The sequence below is a fragment of the Grampus griseus genome (assembly GCF_964374135.1).
Source record: "Grampus griseus genome assembly, chromosome: 5".
NCBI classification, from domain to species: domain Eukaryota; kingdom Metazoa; phylum Chordata; class Mammalia; order Artiodactyla; family Delphinidae; genus Grampus; species Grampus griseus.
Window position 1 is genome coordinate 86,287,490 of NC_138998.1, and position 20,583 is coordinate 86,308,072.

Here is a 20,583-nt window from a genome sequence, read left to right on the forward strand (position 1 = left end):
CTCTTGCACTGCTGGTGGGAATGTGAATTGGTTCAGCCACTATGGAGAACAGTATGGAGGTTCCTTAAAAAACTACAAATAGAACTACCATATGACCCAGCAATCCCACTACTGGGCATATACCCTGAGAAAACCAAAATTCAAAAAGAGTCATGTACCAAAATGTTCATTGCAGCTCTATTTACAATAGCCCGGAGATGGAAACAACCTAAGTGCCCGTCATCGGATGAATGGATAAAGAAGATGTGGCACATATATACAATGGAATATTACTCAGCCATAAAAAGAAACGAAATGGAGCTATTTGTAATGAGGTGGATAGACCTAGAGTCTGTCATACAGAGTGAAGTAAGTCAGAAAGAAAAAGACAAATACCGTATGCTAACACATATATATGGAATTTAAGAAAAAAAAATGTCATGAAGAACCTAGGGGTAAAGCAGGAATAAAGACGCAGACCTCCTAGAGAACGGACTTGAGGTTATGGGGAGGGGGAAGGGTGAGCTGTGACAGGGCGAGAGAGAGTCATGGGCATATACACACTAACAAACGTAGTAAGGTAGATAGCTAGTGGGAAGCAGCCGCATGGCACAGGGATATTGGCTCGGTGCTTTGTGACAGCCTGGAGGGGTGGGGTAGGGAGGGTGGGAGGGAGGGAGACGCAACAGGGAAGACAATGGGAACATATGTTTATGTATGACTGATTCACTTTGTTATAAAGCAGAAACTAACACACCATTGTAAAGCAATTATACTCCAATAAAGATGTTAAAAAAAAAAAAAACTTAACAAACTGTACACCTTAAATATGTGAAGCTTATTATATGCCACTTATGCCCAGTAAGGCTGTTTTTATAAAAAAGTGAGAATAGGAGAGGGACTGGAAAACATTTATTATACCTGTAACTTTTGTGAGAATCTTTACCATAAGGGCAGAGAAAGAGATCAGACAGCAAGCAGCTCAAGAAAGATGATGGGTCAGGGAGAGTACTTTTTTAATGGGAGATGTTATAGCATATTTTTAAGCTGACTGAAATGACTGAAAAAATTTAAGAGACAAGAGAAGGGACAACTGTTGAGAAGAGGCAGTATGGGACAGGACTAGAAGAGATACTGTTGGCCCTTCATTGTGCATCAGCTATAGCAGGCAGAGACTACCAGTACAGACAGATAGGTTGGTAGATAATGGTGGTGAAAGTTCTTTTCTGACTACTTCTCTTTTCTCTTTAAAACAGAAAGGATTTCATATGAGATAAGAGGAGGTCCTAGAAGCGTAAAAAGAAATAAGGTGTAAAACAATTGTGGGGAAAGAGTAGATAGACTGAAGTAACAGTACCCAAAGTGAGACCCTTTAGATTACCTAAGACCTTTTCTGGTTGTTCATGAAGTCAAAACTATTTTCAGTCATACTAAGATCTTATTTGTCTTTTTCATTCTCATTCTGTCATGAGTATATGGTAGATTTTCCAGAGGCTATAAAACATGATACTCAGCAGGCTGAATGCAGAAGCAGGTATGAAAATCCAGTTGTTGTCAATTAAGGTAGACATTAAAGACATTCACAAAATAAGACACAATGCTACTCTTACCACTAAATTTTTTATAGGAAACACCTATTTTTCATAAAAATATGTAATGGGTTTATTATTTTTGAAGGAATTAAAGCATTTTTAAATTTCTCAGTTTTAATTTTTAACCAAATATATATTGACAGATAAAACCCACATTAAGAAAAGCTCACTGTAGTGCTCAATAATTAAAAAACAATCTTTTTTAATATTGATTTATTTTATTTTTTGGCTGCATCAGGTCTTAGTTGAGGCACGTGGGATTTTTCGTTGCAGCGCATGGGCTCTTCATTGCGGCACATGGGCTTCTCTCTAGTAGCGGCACACGGGCTCCAGACAGCGTGGGCTCTGTAGTTTCAGCGCGTGGGCTTAGTTGCCCCTGGCATGTGGGATCTTAGTTCCCCAACCAGGGATCGAACCAGCATCCCCTGCATTGCAAGATGGATTCTTAACCACTGGACCACCAGGGAAGTCCCCTCAATAATTTTTAAGGGCACAAAAACGTTCCAAGACCAAACAGTTTGAGAACCACTAACTAGGAAAATGTATGATTTCAGAGTAGTACCAAGAGCCACTTGTATTTACTAATCTTGAATTACAGTGACATCAATCAGCATTCAGCTGCCTGACTGGAGAAACTAACAAGGCAGAGAGTAAAGATTTCAGCTAGGTTGAGAGTTTCACCAGGCTAGCACAATTAGAAGAGAGATGAGCAAGCAGTTGATGTGCAGGCAAAGAAATGATTTCAGTGGTAGACTACAGACTTGAAACTAGTCAAGAAGGAAATTACGATTAGAGATTACAAAAACCAATGTAGCTAAATAATTACTGGGATTGAAGTATTAAGTAAAGTGAGGCAGAAAATGGGAGACAGTGGGAAAGTCAATCTTTCTGAGACTCAGTTTTCACACCACATCATCAGCTTACAGTTGTGTATTCTTGAAAATTATCAAAGCGCTTTTACATACACCATTTCATCTGACCCCCACACCTCATCACCCCTCCCACACACAAAAAAACCACACTGTGAGGTACATAGGTACCTCATATGACAGATTAAGAATCAAAAGGGTTAAAAGACTTACCACAGGTCATGTAAATAATAAGAATGCCTTTGCTATAGTCCAGAGGATCAGGAAAAGCTTTGCAGGAGGTGGCATTTAAGCTGTGCCTTCGAGGCTAAGATTTTCATTGGCTAGGAAGACGATTCCAGGCTACGCAAAGATCCAGTATGAGGCCAAAATATAAATAAAATAAGACTGAAGGGAAGGCTAAGTCCAAAGTGGGTAAAGGGCAGTAATCAGAAATGACACAGTAGAGAACTAGAACTGAAGTCTTCTAATTATGCTATGGCACAGTGCTTAGCATTTCATAGAACAACTCTGTCCCAGCAGCTAGTCACATGTGGCTATTTAAATTAATTAAAATTAAATAAAATTTAAAATTTCGGTTACACTAGCCATATTTCAAGTGCTTAGCTGCCTCATGTGGCTAGTGACTGTAATACTGAAGACTACAGCTATACAACATTTGCTTCATTGCAGAAAGTTCTAGATGGCACAGTTTTAGAGTGGAATTCAATAAAGGTTAACTTCTAACTACAGGTCTGAGTTTTCTACAAAGCTAAAAAAAATCAGCCCCAAAGAGTTAATTTTTTTAAGGTTTAGATTTCTATAAAAATGATTTATATGTAACCAACACAGGAAGTAACAGGTTCAAGAAACAGCAAACTTCTACTACAGTATTTCCTATACATTAACACTAAAGATAAATTTCATGCCACTGTACATCTTTACCAATCTTTAAGTAGCAATTTCAGCCTTTATAAAATGCTCTTTCTAAAATGCTGTTTCCATCATCTATTCTCAGTCACTACCTTTTAATTTCAAATAAGGAAAATACCTTGATTTAATCAACCCACATAAAGGTTCCCTTTAGTTGAATTCACCTTATGCTTTTAAGTACAGTTCCTTTATATTTTCAGAACAGAAGCACAAAATCTTAGATCAGGAAGAGAATTTACAGGACATCTGATCTAATCTCATTTTACAGAGACTGTGAAGTGATTTGCCCTTATCATATGGCTAGTGGCAAAACACAGACAAGAAGCCTCTTGGCTTTGAAAAGTAATCTTTCCAACTCCATCATGCTGAGCACGTTATGAATAAATCCTAAACATTTCACAGAAAGAAAACCTAGAATGGCTATTAATGGAGACAATCAAAAGCTCAGTGACTTTCAAAATAAAAAGTAGAGGGGGGCTGTAGTTCTTAAGTAAGCACTACTTCCACTAGAGGTAAAATGCATGGGAGATGGGTTTTCATAACAATTACTAAGAATCTGCTCTTGCAATTCCCATTTCAAACTGAAATTTTAGCAATTTTTAAACACTAATGATATTATGAGTTTCAATCACCATTATAAAATGTATTCCCCAAAACACTATAATAATTATATTATCTTAGGCCTTACTGTTATTACAGCAGTAAAAATTTATAATCAACAGTAAACAATTTTCAACCAAGGGAACTGTTTTTTAACCATACTGATGAATTTACTTCTGATCCTTAAATTTACTTTAACCTAATTATAAATGATACATAAAAAGCAGAAGGCCTGTGAACATGTAAATATTCTCAGATAAAGCAGACATTGTAAAGAACTAGTGCTTTAAAGACACTGATGTATTATCAATCCTCATAAATGACAGCCTTCTACAATGATACACCTAAAAATTTATACACACATTTACATAACATAATCAAAAAATCTCAAACTTACCATTTTAAAAGAGGTACCTCTAAACAAGTACATGGAGCTTATGGCTAAGTAGTGTAATACTTTTCAGACCTAAGAATAAGAATTAAAATTGCAAATGGTAGAACAGGATGGAATAAAAAAGCAAGAACTTTGGAGCCAGACTAACCTAGATTTAAGAACACACAGACCTCTAAATTATTACCAGTGTGACCCTGGGTACTTGAGAGCCTGTTTTATCACCTATAAAATGGGACTATTATCACCTAATTAACAAGGTTTCAGTAAAATTTAAAAGAAAAAATTCAAACATGGGAGCATGCACTGACTAAACCAAAAAGAGGATTGCTAGAAAAACTGTTTGAGGTCCAGTTGAAGCTAAAGCCTGATTCTTTAGGGGCACGAATCTGCATGGTTATATGATTTTTTTTTTCTCCCCAAGTCCCACTAGTAGCTGAGAAGTAAGCATAAGAATTTGTACAGCTGAACTGATTTAGAGTGAAGATTTTGCAAGATGTTTCACTTTAAGTGAAAAACACTGGGGCAAGGAATTAGATATTACAAGGCTAGGTTGAAAAAATAAGTGAGCTAATATGGAAAAAATACAAGTATGTATGAAACACAGTAAGAGCTCAAATATTTACTGCATTTCATTCACTGAATATTAAGTACTACGTATTATAAGGTAGAAAACAGTATAGCCTGAGACTTCCAAGATGTGAGAATTCTGAAGAGAAAATAAGACATGCAAGGCAATGGATGTATGGTAGAGCAATCATATAATTTGTCATCTAAGCCAAAACATTTTTTAGAGTGAAAGGAAGTGGAGGAGTATTATTGATAATTATGCCAGAAAAACAGTTGTAAGCCTAGACTTTCCAAGGCAAACCGGGTTATATCACCTTTATGAAAGTCACCATAGTTAAGGGTGAAAACAGAAAATTGGGAGAACGAATGAGAGAAGCATGTAGGGTGAGAAAAGTTGCATCTAAAAAGTGAAATTTTCCTTCAGCTAAGCCCAAACTAGTGATTCCTAATTTTGTTTGGTAATCTGTGGGAAAATAGTGGAATTTAAGCCGGATCTTAGGCAAGGTGAGTTTTTCCAAGCAGAGAATGGGCACTATGGGAAGAAGTACAAAAGTAAACAGATTCACAGAAACAGAAAATGCAAGGGAAGTTTGGAGAAGAAAAATCTAAGTATTGGTAACAAATAACAGAGATGAAGTCAGAAAGGCAAATTCTTTTTTTTTTGCGGTACACGGGGCTCTCACCGCTGTGGCCTCTCCCGTTGCGCAGCACAGGCTCTGGATGCGCAGGCCCAGCGGCCATGGCTCACGGGCCCAGCCGCTCCGCAGCATGTGGGATCCTCGCGGACCGGGGCACGAACCCGTGTCCCCTGCATCAGCCAGCGGACTCTCAACAACTGCGCCACCAGGGAAGCCCGGCAAATTCTTAATTCAGTTTGTTTGCACATCCGTATTTCTTGCTAACACTTATTTAACACTTACCTGTGTTGACCAGGCTTTATGCTGAGAAAGGACAAAGAGGAGGCACATTCCTTGCCCTCCAGGAGCTTAAAGTCAAGTCAGGGAAAGTGTAAATAAGCAAGAGGGAAAAAATAGGTAATACTGAAGAGTGAAAATACAGGAAGCCAAAAACATTATCTAGAAAAATTAATGTAGCAGAAGTTCACATATTACAGTGGAAAAAATACAGATGCAGAAAGAGCAATTAGGAGGTGTTAACCTGTGAATATGACCTTAGTTGGAAAACTTATAGGCTCAAATGCATGTATAAGAAAAAGAGAAATGCTAAAAATCAATAATCTAACCATTCATTTCAAGAAATAGAAGAATAGGAAATAAACCCTCCAAAAACAGAAAATGTAGAACAGATAATAATGAAACAGAAAACAAACGTAAAGAGCATCAAGAACGAGTCATAGATGGGTTCTTTGAAAAGTCTAATAAAATTGATAAACACCTGGCAAGACTGATCCAGAAAACAAAAAAACAAAATACGAACATGAAGAATGAGAAAGGGGGGCATTACTACAGACCCTCCAGGCACTAAAAAGGTAGTAAGAGAACATTATGAACAACTTCATGTCAAAAGATTTGAAACCATGAAATTGACAAATTCCTACAAAAACTCAATGTGCCAGAACTGACACAGAAGAATGAAAATCTAGACAGTACCATGATTATTTAATGAACTGTAACTAAAAATCCTTCCCATAAAAAAAATATTTCAGGCTAGGATGGCTCTACCAACTAATTCTACGAAAAAAAAAAAAAGTACCAATCTTAAACTCTTACACAGGATAGAAAAAGATGCAGCAATTCTCATATTTTTTAATGAGTCTAGCATGACTTTGATACAAAAACTTGGCAAAAGCATCATAAGGAAAGAAAATTACAGGCCAATTTAATTGATAAACATAGATGGTGAAGAAAAATTTTTTTAAAAAGTCAGTTGAATCCTATAATAAAGGATACATTCATCAAAACCAAACTGGTATTATTCCAGAAACACAAAGATGGCTTAACATTTTTTTAATGTAATTCACATTATTTAAAAAAGTATATGATCATCTCAAAATTAAGATAAAGCACTTGATAAAATTAAACTCCATGATAAAAATTCTTAAGCAAACTAGGAATAGAAATTTTCCTAAACTGATAAAAAGAAGTTTTATTAAAAAAAAAACTACAGCAAACATCATACTTAATTTTGAAATGTTGAACACTTTTTTACCTCTGAGATAAGGAATGAGACAACGATGCCTGCGGTCACCACTTTAATTCAACATCAATAGTGGAGGTCCTAGCCAGTGCAATAAGCAACAGAAAAGGAAAAAAAAGTATAAGGATTGGAGAGAAATAAGGCTTTAATTATGCATAGATTGCATGACTGTATAGATGGAAAATCCAAAAGACTCAACAAAGTATATATACATACACACACAAACAGAAAAGTATAAATGGTAAGTATGTAGTTGTAAGAACTATTACAAAGTAAGCATATCCACAAAACCATCATCCTGGTCAAGAAATAAATCTTTACCAGCACTCCAGAAGCCCCTTTCCCATTACTTTCTAATCACAAATCCTTCTCTCTTCCTTAGTAATAACAATTGACTTCTAACTTCATTTTATTCATTCTTAATTGATGACTTATTCCATTTCTGCCCACAGGTTCTACTACTAAGTCCCAACATCACCCTGCACTCTCAAAGTTTATCACGTAAATCAATAAAGATGAAATCCTCTCCAGAACTTCCCTCTTATACCTGGAAATCTCTCTGTATTTTCACCTATCATTTTCTTTTTCTCTGCCTAGTAGAAAGAAGAGCCCCTCACCATTTCTAAGATTAGCCTCTCTCATCTGTGTTTTTAATGTTTCCACTTACTTTCTGTTCCTGGACCTTGCCATATCAATGTTCTTTTCCCATCCCCCTCCCAAAGACAGAGAAGTCTCATAATAAAAATTAAAAAGCTTTTCTTCAATTTTCTGTAGTGGACAGCCATGGAAAATATATACTCTTGGGCTATGGCAATAACCATATCTAGTTTCTAAGAGCAGCAATGTCAGTATAATAGGCAAAGCTACACTGTCCAGTGTTTCAAGGGGCAGAAAGCAATGACCTTGACAGACTGCCCCTAGACATTATCTTGGCTATGGTTCTGGATATGTTTCTAGATGCCTAGCCTCCTTTGGTTCTTCATTTCCATACGTGAACCACTCAATATCCTTCAATAAATTTTATTTTAATCAAAGTTAAGTTTGAAGTGTTCGTAATTAAGAACCTTCACTGATGTCTTAGCTCAGGCTGCTATAACAAAATACCACAGACTGGGTGGTTTAAACAACACACATTTATTTCTCACAATTCTGGAGGATAGGAAATCCGAGATCAGCGTGTTAGCATGGTTTGGGTTCTGGTGAGAACTCTCTTCCTGGCTTGCAGATGGCTACCTTCTTGCTGTATCCTCAAAATGGTGGAAGAAGGAAGCTCTGGTGTCTTTCTCTTCTTATAAGGGCACCAATCCCATCATGGGGGCTCTAACCTCATGACCTCATCTAAACCTAATCACCTGCCAAAGAACCCTTTCTAACACCACCAGATTGGTAGTTAGGGCTCTAACATAGGAATATTGGGACAACACATTCAGCCCACAATAACTGATACATTATTCTTCCCCCTCAAATTATTTGCTCATGTTCCTCTTTCCCAAGAGCAGGCCCTACCCTACTACTTCTTCACTATCCCCTCATTAGTTAATTTTTTGGAATTTGACCCTTTTCCTAACCACTTGTACTAAATTACTAAGTCATCAATGCACTTCCCTTAACTACCAAATGTATTGGTCTATTTATCAAGTAAGAATTTGTTCCCAGATTATTTCTCCCCTCCCTCCTTCCCTCTTATCTAATCAAAGTACCTCAACCTTTTTTTTGTTTGGCTGCGCCAGGTCTTAGCTGCAGCATGCAGGATCTTTTTTAGTTGCGGCACGCGGGCTCTTAGTTGTGGCATGTGGGATCTAGTTCCCTGACCAGGGATTGAACCCGGGCCCCCTGCATTGGGAGCACAGAGTCTCAACCACTGGACCACCAGGGAAATCCCCAAAGTACCTCAACATTTAAAATTTTTTCCAGTCCGCTCCCTACTTCCCCTTCCTTCCTTTCTCTCTTCTCTTCTCCCCCCCCCCCCACCTCCTCTCTCCTTTAAACAGCTTATCTAATCCAAATACCTGGATCCTGATAATTCCCAATTCCACATCCTCCCCCACTACCCTCTCAGAACAAATTTCCAACTACAGCTCTAAAATATGCCCCAGAGGCACAATTAAAATGCCTCCAAAAAGTTACCAAATCGATTCATCAATCCTTCTACTATACTTTTCTAGTCATTCAAGAGAGAAACATAAGTTCATATCCAACTCTTCTCTCCTCACCTATGATATCCAAACACCATGTTTGGATGGACAACACTATGGACATTATGGACAACAGCAATGGTTTTCCCTTTCACTTGTCTCTCATATCTCCCGTGTATCTTTTACCTTGCTATCAGAGCTATAAAATATTCTCAAATCACTGACAGACAATAGTTACCTGCCTTCAAAAGCTCCTCACTGCCTCCCACACAAAGTCTAATCTCCTCAGTATCAGCAAAGTATTTAAAATCTATGACTTCCCTCCATAAAGCTCATACTTGAACCACATGGAAACATCAATTCCTTCCGCAGAGTCCTCAGTCCAGTGATCTTTTCAGCCTGGAATGCTCTCTTTTCCACTGACTTCCCTCAGAAATGGAAAACTCTTCCTTCAAGGTTCAGCTAGAAAATTAGGTCTTCTATTAAGTCTTCCTCCATTCCCAGTTAAACTGCTCCTTCTTCTGCAATCTCACAACACTTTATATTTCTAACATGAGACAATTCATTTTCCCTTGCGTTATGGATAGCTGTATTTGTAAAGCACTTTACTGCAGTTTAATAAGGATTTCATTTAATTTTCACAGCAACTCGATAAAGGAGCTATTATTTAGCTAAGTGTATAAGGACTGAAACAGGCAGAAAGCTTAAGTAACTGGGTATAACACACACACACACACACACACACACACACACACACACACACACACACACACACACACACACACACACACACACACACACACACCATTTTCTAATTCCACATCTGCTAACAATTAAATGTTACATTTCTTAAGGGCAAAGACCCCAAGGGTCCTAGCATAGCCCTTTCTGTGTAACAGGTGCTTTATGTTTTAATAAATATTCTCTCCCCTGTTTGAAATAACCCTGTTTTACCTGTCTGAACTCGAATCATTCTTTAAGATATAGCTCAAAAGTTTCAATTCCTCTAATTAGCATTCCCTGACTCTTCCAAGCCTTACTGATCTTCTTAGGCTGTATCATACTACTTGGTATGCTATTACAGATATCTAACACGCAGTTAGTCTTACAAATGGATTTATAAGCTTGGGAGCAGCCATCACATCTTATTCCACTGTGATATCCTCTACACTACCTATCACTTGGTTGGTGCTCTATCTATCATCTGTTCCCTGATTGATGTGCAATAGTCCCCAATCCATCCCCTGCTTCAATCTGTAAACCTTTTATTTTTTGCATTACAGGTATAGATCAACTGTTGTGATTAATTAAAACGTTGTCATATTTTGACAGTAAATATTATTCAACCCACTCTTGAAATTTAAAGCACACAAGTCAAGGAAGTATTTTAATCATTTCATGGGAGAAAAGTCAAGAGTGACTATTTTAGATGACTGTAGAGGGCAGCAAAGCAACAGTAGTATCCTCAAAGAAAAATAATGTATTTTTCTTAGGGAACTTCAGATTTGTTTTTATATTTTAACAGATGCTGTTAGTGTTAAAGCTTTTACAAGAGACTTTTTAACATGTTGTATAAAAGTTTCACCAGCTACTTATATATTTAAACATTTTCACTATCAGTTATAAACATAACAAAAATATATGAAAGCCCAGATCCTTTTATACACATATGGAAAATAAGTTTGATAAACAATGCATGGTTTCAAAATAGCCTCCATAATTGCTACCTCTTTTAAAAATCTTTAAATAAAAGTCGACAATGTTTTTCATTGAAAAATGTAAAAATCTATCTTAAATACAGAAAAGAGTGTCAACAGTCTAAACAGTCTTATTTCTTGCTAAGAAAGATGTTTTCATTAGTATTACTAATTCTAGTCCTGATATACCTTCTTTTTGTCATTCAACTGAAAAGACTATACCAGCTTTAAAAGAAAAATAACGAATCTTTGACACTGTACTAGTGTACAACAAACAGAAGGTAACAATTTAAGAAGAGTTTCTTACTGTTATTTCAAAGTTAAAATTCACTCTGGTTTTAATGTGGACTAGGCAAATGAAACTATGTCATCAAAATAATCATATATTTATAACCTCAGAATTGCTTATAGGAATAGGGAAGCTACTATAAAAGTTGATGTTCAATACATCTGCACTATTTGCATATGTTCCTCAAAGTTTTTGTTGGTGGTAATGTTTTACCTCCTTTAAGTTTAACAAGCAGAAATCAGAGATTTGGATTTACAGTAGCTGCTACAGCAATTAATATATGCAGACTCATGGTTTAGTGAAAAATGCTATAACGTTTTAGCCCTGCCCTCAATGAGAAGGATAGAACTGTTAGCTATGTACCTTCTCCCATCTGAATCTCTTCAGTAAAAAATAAATAAATAGAGAGCCTTTTTAAAAATTGTGCATTTAAAATAAAGGAACCAGGGTATCACTAAGCAGATTTAAATAAAAGATAGACTATTGTCTGACTTAGTTAACATTAAATTGAACTTATAACCATGAATGATTATCTCTAATCTAAATCAAATTAGAAGGGAGTTTGGAGTTCATAATGACAAGGACACTTGTGAAATGAAATCTTAATCTACCCCACAGTAGCTATGACTAAATTAGATATCATATTAATAAGTTTTGAAACCCATGGCCTCAGATATTTTAGTAATAACAATCATGTCCATCATGGATAACTCATAGAAAGAGTCACTATATGAAATTCATCTTACCACAGTTTCCCAGTACTAACATTTATTTCATTAATACTTTTGTATTTCCTCTGAAATGAAGCAATTAGAAGAGTCCAGCACGCTCTTAATTATATATAATGTTCTCAAATGCTAAGTTGGAGTCCTAGCTGTGTACACCTATTTTTATATCTGCCTCTTGATTTTTTTCATGTCCTTCCCAATAACAGCACTGGTACACTTCCATTACAAAAGAGAATAGCTATCTTAAATAAACCCACTCTATTCCTAAAACTCAGACCCAGAGTGTGATGTGTTATACATAAAGTGAGGTATATCCCACAGAAGCTGCTTAAACTACATATATCCTGGGGTAAATAATACACCGCTAATTTTGCCATACCAAAGAGGAAGAATTGTATTCCTCCTAGGTCAATTTCGCAAATACCTCAGATTCAAAATGGGTAACACAACGGCGAGTAAAGAGACAGAGATAAAGAAAGCAAAAGGAATTTCTGGAAAAAAGAAAAGCCAACAAAGAATTTTCTCACCAAGTAACGTCTTTAAAGCCTATCAACCTTTTCTAGTTAATTAAATAAATGAGTTATATGTATATTTTATATATATATATATATATATATATATTCATTCCTCCCCTATCTTGGAAGGTACAGATAGAAGCAACGTCAACATAATATCAAATATACAAAGCTCTCTAAGGATGTATTTCCTATAGCATGTCCTGTACAACAAAGCTTCTGCAGCATAACAGGTTGTTTAATTACACTGCAAAAGAGAATATTTTACTAAAGAATTTCTTAAACCATTAATAAACTAATGCACATACTGACTTTCCATGATGGTTAGTTTTTCCCATTCCCAAGTGTATTCAACCACAGTTCTTTCTCCCAAAAACATATCTTCTGAGACTAGTGTTCTATTAAACACTTCGGCAAACATTGCTCTAAACTTAAAAGCATGAAAAAATGAACACAATTTGCTCAAGGGACTAAGGATTTGAAAGATAGCTAGCATCAGATAGGAAATGAAGTCAAATCCAGAAAAGTTTTTGTAGTTACTTATTACAGCTATTATTCTGCATTATTATTTTATTTCAACATGGAAGATGAAATCATAAACCGAGTATTCTCTTGATACCATTTTGTTGTATAGCAAATTTGGTCAATTCCTTAAAGTTATTAACAGGGAAAAAAAAGCAAATGTTTGGGAGCAAAACTTACCACCCCACAACGTCTCTTTGGCACACGATTATTTTGAGCTGAAAACAATCAAGGCCCAAAAGACTCAGGAAGAAACTTTGACCTTCCCCCTAACTGCTTAAAAAAATTTAGATAGTGGGCCTATTCCTGGAATTGAGCTATCACCAGAGATATCTGCAAAAAGTACAGGCTAAGTGTGGTGGGGAAACTCAGCAGGGCCTAGAGATCAGAGTCCACTCTGTGTCCCATAGTCTCTGCAAGGCCCAGCAAAAATTTGTTTACCAAACATTTGCTTTTCCATCTTCATGTGAATTGCCTTTCTCCCCTTTGAAGTCCCAAATCGCCACCCCCAGTACCCTCTTTTGTCTTCAGCGGAAGTTGGTATTTAAGGTGAGGGTTTCTGGCAGTTTTCCTGGGTCTCTTCCATGTATACATGCCCTTAAACTTTTGTTTGATTTTCTCCTGTTAATCTGTCTCATGTCAATGTAACTCTTAGACCAGCCAGAAGAACCTAGAAGGGTAGAGAAAAATTTCTTCCTCCCTGACATGTTAAAACCTATATAGTTTACAAAAAAACTTGTGTTTATTCTGTGATGCATGCTGATGACATACAGTGAAGTCTGAGGCAAGGTTTTTACTGCAAAGAGCACACACCACAAAACAACTTACAATTAAATTACTAGATAATGAATAAAAAGAGTAACTACTTTATAAAGAAGAAAAGCTCACTGTATGAAAGAAGTGGTAAGGCAAGGCTTTACCGAGAAAATTAATTTTAAACTGGGCGCTTCAGAATTTGAGTAGGTAGGAAGAGTAATAACATTTTAGGCCTTATGAGTAAGAGCTAGAGAAGGGCATAACCTACTTAGACCTGCACTGTCCAATATGGTAGCCACCAGCCATACCTGACTACTGAGCACATGAAATATAGCTTATCCAAACAACAATCTGTAAGTGTAAAACACATCAGATTTCAGACTTCCTACAAAAATAAAAAAGGTAAAATACCTCAATTCTTTAATATCAACTGCATGCTAAAATGATAACATTTTGGTTATACTGTGTTAAATAAAGTATATTAAGATTAGTTTCACCTGTTTCTTTTATCACTTTTTTAATGTGGCACCATAACTTAAAATTATGTATATAGTTCACATTACTTCTATTGGACAGTGCTGGTTTAGACTAAATTTTATTTTTCTATTAAGCACTTGAAATAAAGAAATTTGAGTGCCCACTACATGCCTAGCACATGAGGGTACAACAGTGAACAAAATAATGACCATATCTGGTCAAATCATATATAAAAATGCTGTAAAAATAGCACCCATCCAGGGAAGAAACAATCATCTGAAGATGTCACTCAAAATACAAATGCCCCAATCATCAGGCTCCACTCCCCACTCTCCACTTGCAAAAAATGTTGATCCAGTAAGTCCATAGCGGGGCCTGGAATGTTCTTTTGAAAAAGATTTCCTAGAAACTAGGATCTGAACCTATCCACGTACCCTACATTTGCTGACCTTGGCTAGCTGAGAATAGTGATTTATAGACAACCCTCTTTTAAAAATTTTACTTCTTCTGAAGAAACCTGAGAGCTTAAAGTAAAGAGCCTCTACTGGTACAATAGCCAACCTATCTAAAAGAGCAAGTTTGATTTTTTTTGTACTTTTTCTGGCAGCACCCTGTGGCACGCAGGATCTTAGCTCCCCCACCAGGGATTGCAACTATGCCCCCGGCACTGGGAGCTCAGAGTCTTAACCACCAGGGGACAGCCAGGGAAGTCCCTTTCTTTTTTTTTTTTTAACTATTAAAGTTAAAAGAAAACAAGTAAAGTTAAAAAAAAAGAAGAAACTATTACAACCTCTCCTATCTATAGAGTCACATGTATAATTTACTACCTTACACCTACAAAATAATCGTCAGAAACGCTGAAAAGCATACTATCAACTCTTAGTCATTTAAACCAGTTATGAGCTGGTATGTTTTTACACATGCCTCAAATTCCAGTTTATGAATATCTACTCATAACGCTACAAGGTACTTCCTTCCTACTGATCTTAATTAGCAGAATGAATGTTGGGCAATTAATAGGGTTACAAGAAAAATAACCTCCTTGGATGTTATATTAAAGAGAACATGTAAAAGTCATAATATAAGTATGCAATACAATATCCTTTCCAAAACAACTATAGTACCTGCAATATGGCTGTATCTAGACTTATAGGGGGCAGCCCTCACTAAAATTTTAAATACACAACTTTATTTATGTAAATAATTAAACTATGTCAGAGCCTTACAGAAAAATCATAAGTTTAGGAAAGCATATGGGTGCAAGACAATTTTAGATAAAAATATAAAAGGTAATCAAAAGTATGACATTAATGGTGCTTAGATTTTTAGATCTGAGTTCCTGGTACACAAAATAATTCCATTACTTACTTAAAGGTTATTTGATTTTATCCGACATTTACACAATAGCCATTATTAATCAAATGCCACATCTTTCACAAACCATACAGCCAGTACTGTCAATTTTATGAGGACTTTAATAGATTACAGAATATGCTATAGCAATATATTATTAACTCACTAATTTTTTAAGGGGTAAATTACAGAATGCCAAAATACTATTTTTTAACAAGGGTATCACAGCCAGCTTCTCTTCAACAATTTTCAAATAATAGGCAAGAAGCCGTAAGTTCTATTCCTTAACTACACAGATGCAAAATGTGCATCAGTTGCTGAAATCAGTAAATATATATATATATATATATAAAAGCGTGACTAAACAAGGTAAAACGGTAAATACACACACACCCACAAATATGTAATTGCCCAGCTTTTTCCAATTCCTATTTCTGATTCTGTAGCTAAATGCAAAAAGGAAAATTTGGTCTTTTTTGCGTCCTTTTAAATTTGGTTCACTTTCCAATCATATCTGTTTTGAATGCAGAAAGATTCATATGGGCAATATGTATTACAGGCTCCAACCTGAAACTACCAGTAACTTCATAGGGTAGAAGTGAAATCATGACTCCCTCTTCAACTCCACATTTTTCAATATAACCACTAACATTCTGGGTGATCGTATAGAACTGCCCAGTCCTAAAATGCATTCTACATCATTAAGGGATGATTCAACTAGGTTCCATACAACTATACCATTGAGTTAATTTCACTATATCCTAACATTCTGAAAGTTGGTCATCTGATTATTTACCTGAGGTAAATTTAACAAATATTTAAAGAGCACTGACTAGGCTATACACTGAAAGACATAAAGTACAAATACGGCAAGTCAATCAACTTGAAAACTCAATTATTCAAGTCATCAGCGTAGAATTTAAGAATGACAAATATTAGGTTGGTTGGTTTATAATGTGCAATAAAATAAATGCTAAAATTTGAATGTACATTCCATGCATTCTAAGTGTTTTATTTTATTCTTTCATTTAATCCTCTACAGGCAAGAGGACAAGAACTCTATAGGCAAACTGATATTAACCTTTTTTTGAAAAGACGAGAAACCTTAAGTTTACTGAGGTTAAATAACTTGCCAACAATGCACACAGCTAGTAAGTGGCAGTCATTTTTCAGAATAAAACTGTTTATTTAGCATCTAAATCATAAACTGCAGAGAGAGAGCAAACTTATTCCACCTACCACAATGTCTAATCTCAATAAGAAAATCTAACTCAACTGAATTTTTTTAAGCAATTTTTTTTCTCAGTTTACACTAACATCTCTACCTAATGGGTTAGGTATCCTTCTTCTGGGTAACCCACAGTACACCTCATGCAGATCTCTATCATAAATACTGAGCTGTCCTATCCATCTGTTTACGTTATGTCTATCATACTGCTGTAAGCTCCCTGAAGCCAGGACTCTGCCTCATTCATGTTTTGTCCTCAAGTTCCTATCAAGCGCCATGAACATAGGGAGTTCTGAAAGTGCTGTTCAATGTTCAATCATCATATTAGATCTTTTTTCCATCACCTTCTAAATATCCATTTAAGATATAGCCCTGTTGAAAATGGAAAAAGTTGGAACTTAGGTCAAATAGTCTACCTTCTCTTTCATCAATACCGTATCCTAATATTCTCTACTCCTCAAGAAAAAATGTTGGAAGGGAAAGTAAGATAAATCTGATCACCTATGAACTGATTATTGCCATTATAAAGAAATATGGACTTCCATAATTAAATAAATGAGGTTTATATCAAGTCAGATAGTGTTGAAAAATCTAATTCTCTTGACCTTTACACCTAGGACTTTCTTAGGCTTTAAAAAAAAAAACACAAAAAAACCCCAAAAAACCAACCAACCCTGACAGTTGGTTAACCTGTAAAATTCTCATTTTAAAATTTCAGTTCTTCAAATAAGACAGATAATGTACACCCTCAAAACAGCAAATCTGATTAATTTTTTATAGCTTACAGAATATCATGCCTACCAGTTTGACTGCGAGGGTTTTTACAGCAGTAAAATTAACATGACATAAAAATTATCTTGTGCTAATAGATGATATTGCAGAAGTGTAGCATAGTTAAGGCCATGCTAAATGTAAGCATAATATCAAAAATATCAGCAGCAAAAAAATAATAATAATAAATCTGTATGTGGTAAAAAAAAAAGTAAAGCATTCTGATTAACAAATCATATAGTCATCTCTTTAAAGCCTAAAAATCTTCTCAACTCTAAGACTAACAACTCCCACAACATTGTAAATCAACTATACCTCAATAAAATTTTAATAAATAAATAAATAAACAACTCAAACATCAGTACGTGCCAAACCTTGTTAAGTAGTACTATGAATATCAGACCAACGAACAGGTTACAAGAAAATTCCGTTTCCATACTTACTAAGTATCCATAAATCAGGACAACTGTGCCATATTCAAAGACTGAATTCTAAAATACAGGTTGATATTAAAAACTTGTCATAAGGGTTCACAAATTAGGGTGTTGTAACACTATAAGCCCCAAAAAAGGAAGCTCTTTAAATGAGCAGTGCACAGTGACACAAAACTAGTGTCTGTCTCTACAACTACAAGCTGAGTTGACTCTAAAAACTTTAATTTACACCTCTCTAAATCACAGTCCATTTGCCTACACTACTTGAATTTTTAGGACTCTAAAATATCAAATCCCTCCAACAGCATATTATTGAAGAGATTTTTTTTAAGTCTTTTCTTCTTCCATGTGAAAACCAATGTGTTCCTTCAAAAAGTAATCAACATTTCACTTGCACATTCACTATGAAATTATTACCCGGGTTCAATTTCCTTGTATTAACTGTACATATTACCTTGCTTCAGTCTTCTACGGGGCTTTGCCTAGCTAGATAAAACTTTACTGGAGATACAAATATTCTCTCAGTCCTTAACACAATCTAAGTCAGAACAGTAAACTGTTAACATCCACTCCCACCTTCCTCCCACCTAACTGTAATCCACAACCCTCCTGAATGGAAAAGAAGGTACACAAATTCAATCTAGAATCTCGCATCAATCTAAAGCGGTAACAGCATTAAGACTTATGTAGTGGAACCAAACATCTGGGGAGAGGGACTACAGAAACAATGTAGATTAGTTAACATGCCATCTATCATGCTATACTCTGTAAATCAGAACGTGTCATTACAGTGCTTGAAACGTGACGGTGATTTGGTAGTGGAAATTCTCAGCCTATAAGAGGCACTCAATCGTTTGAAAATTTTGCCTCCCTCATAACCAGCTAGCCTGACACACCTACACGGTACAGGGGTACAGGATTCTCTTTCTTCTAAATCACACCATCCAATAAATCCGCACACATCTCTCCTTGTAGTAAATACTGGTAAAACTCCTGGTTTCATTTAAGATTTCATTAAACACTGATATCCAACGCAGACTTAGGTACCAGTAAAAATGTCTCAGGTAAAACACGCTTTGAGCAAGCCTAAGTTTTCCTTCTGCACTTTCCTCACCAAGTAAGAGTCATCGAATGAATAACGTCCTGCAGTGTTCCGGTATTACCAAAAGACAGAGCCAGTCCCCAAAGACCGGTGGCCTTACTTTCCCACATCGCCGCCTTCCATTAAGGATCACTTAAGTCCACCTCTCTTGCATGAAACGGAGATCTTTCTTTTTCTGTTTTTTAAAGCTATTCTTAACAAGTAGGCTTCTAGTCTCTGATACCTAGGAAGTGAACTTACAAAGAGACTACCTCCCAAATATGACAAAACTATAAGACAACGTGGGAAGAAAGGGAAGAGGCGTGGGGCTTGTTTTGATCGGAACAGCTGGGGCACGGTCAATGCAATCAGGTATTTTACACATACAACGAAGTCCTGAGGACAAATAGCGTTTGCTAAAATAAACACAGTGAGACAGACGTCCCACAAACTGGAAGGCAGCGACGGACTCAATGCAAAGCGATCCAGAGGCTGCCAGGGCAGAAAGTGGCCGGAGGACCGAAGAAAACTGTAGGGGATGCTGCAGGGTGGGCTAACATGGTGCTTCTCCAGGGTGGAAGGCGATGAGGTGTGGGAACCCGAAGGCTTCATTCCGTCGAGCTCTGGTCCCTAAAGGTATCCTGGCTCACAGCTCAAGTTTCACCCGGGAAAAAAGGAGGCGGCAAACGTGCATCTCGTCACCTTAGCCCCAGCACATAAGTCCGCGCTCTCGGCTTCCTCCGCGAATAGGCGAGGAAGTAACGGTCCCCGGAGCAAACACGGAGCCACGCGCACGAAGCACTCGGCGTCCGGGCGGAAAGCGCCGTCGCCGAACCCCAGCCCGCAGCGTGGGGAGCGGCGCGGCCGCGAGCGAGGAGAGCGGACGGCCGGCGCCGCAGTCGCCGGCCCCGGCCCTTCCCCGGCCTCGCCCCAGGCGCGGCGAAAAGTTTCCAGCCAGAGTCCGCGGCACCCGCTCGCGCAGCCAACCGCCGAACACAACCGCTTCCCGCCCGGGAGAGCGGCCCACGCTGGCCCGGCCGCGGCCCCGGGACCCTCGGTCGCGCCTCCCTCAGCCCGCACCGGCCGCCGAGGTTCACCTACCACAGAGCCGGGAGAAGAGCAGCAGCGGGAAGAGCAGCAGCAGCAGCGGCGGTGGCGTCGGGGGCGGCAGCAGGAGCCCGGCCCCGGGGGGAGAAGCGGAGGAAAGTTGTGCTTTGCCGCCTCCGGGACACAGCGGAGCCGGCCCCAGGGTCCGCGCCATCCCCCACCCTCCCCCCGGCCAGCTCGCTCTCCGGCCCCCCGGCTCCCCGGGCCCCGGCGCCTCTGGCTGTGGGCGGCGGCGGCGGAAGGTCCGGCGGAAGGGCGCGCGTCCCTAACTCCCAGTTCTTGAGCCGTCACCGCCGGCTGACACTCTGCCGAGCACTCGCGGCTGCTTCAACTCCGCCGTCGCCGACGCCACTGCAGAGGCTGAGGCGGGAGCCGCCCGCCGCCGCCGCCGGCACCACCACCGCCACTCCCCTCCCCCCA

At 37.9% G+C, this 20,583-nt stretch overlaps 1 protein-coding gene across 1 annotated transcript in view; it reads right to left on the reverse strand.

Annotated features, from left to right (window-relative positions):
• Nucleotides 1-20,317, reverse strand: part of NECTIN3 (nectin cell adhesion molecule 3) — a gene marked incomplete at its 5' end in the record, with an annotated part of 77,596 nt that extends 57,279 nt beyond the window's left edge. Inside the window, one exon of the mRNA XM_082655324.1 lies at nucleotides 20,158-20,317. Within this exon, the coding sequence (XP_082511450.1) occupies nucleotides 20,158-20,317 (160 nt within the window). The remainder of the gene's footprint in view (nucleotides 1-20,157) is intronic.
• Nucleotides 20,318-20,583: the final 266 nt, after the last annotated feature.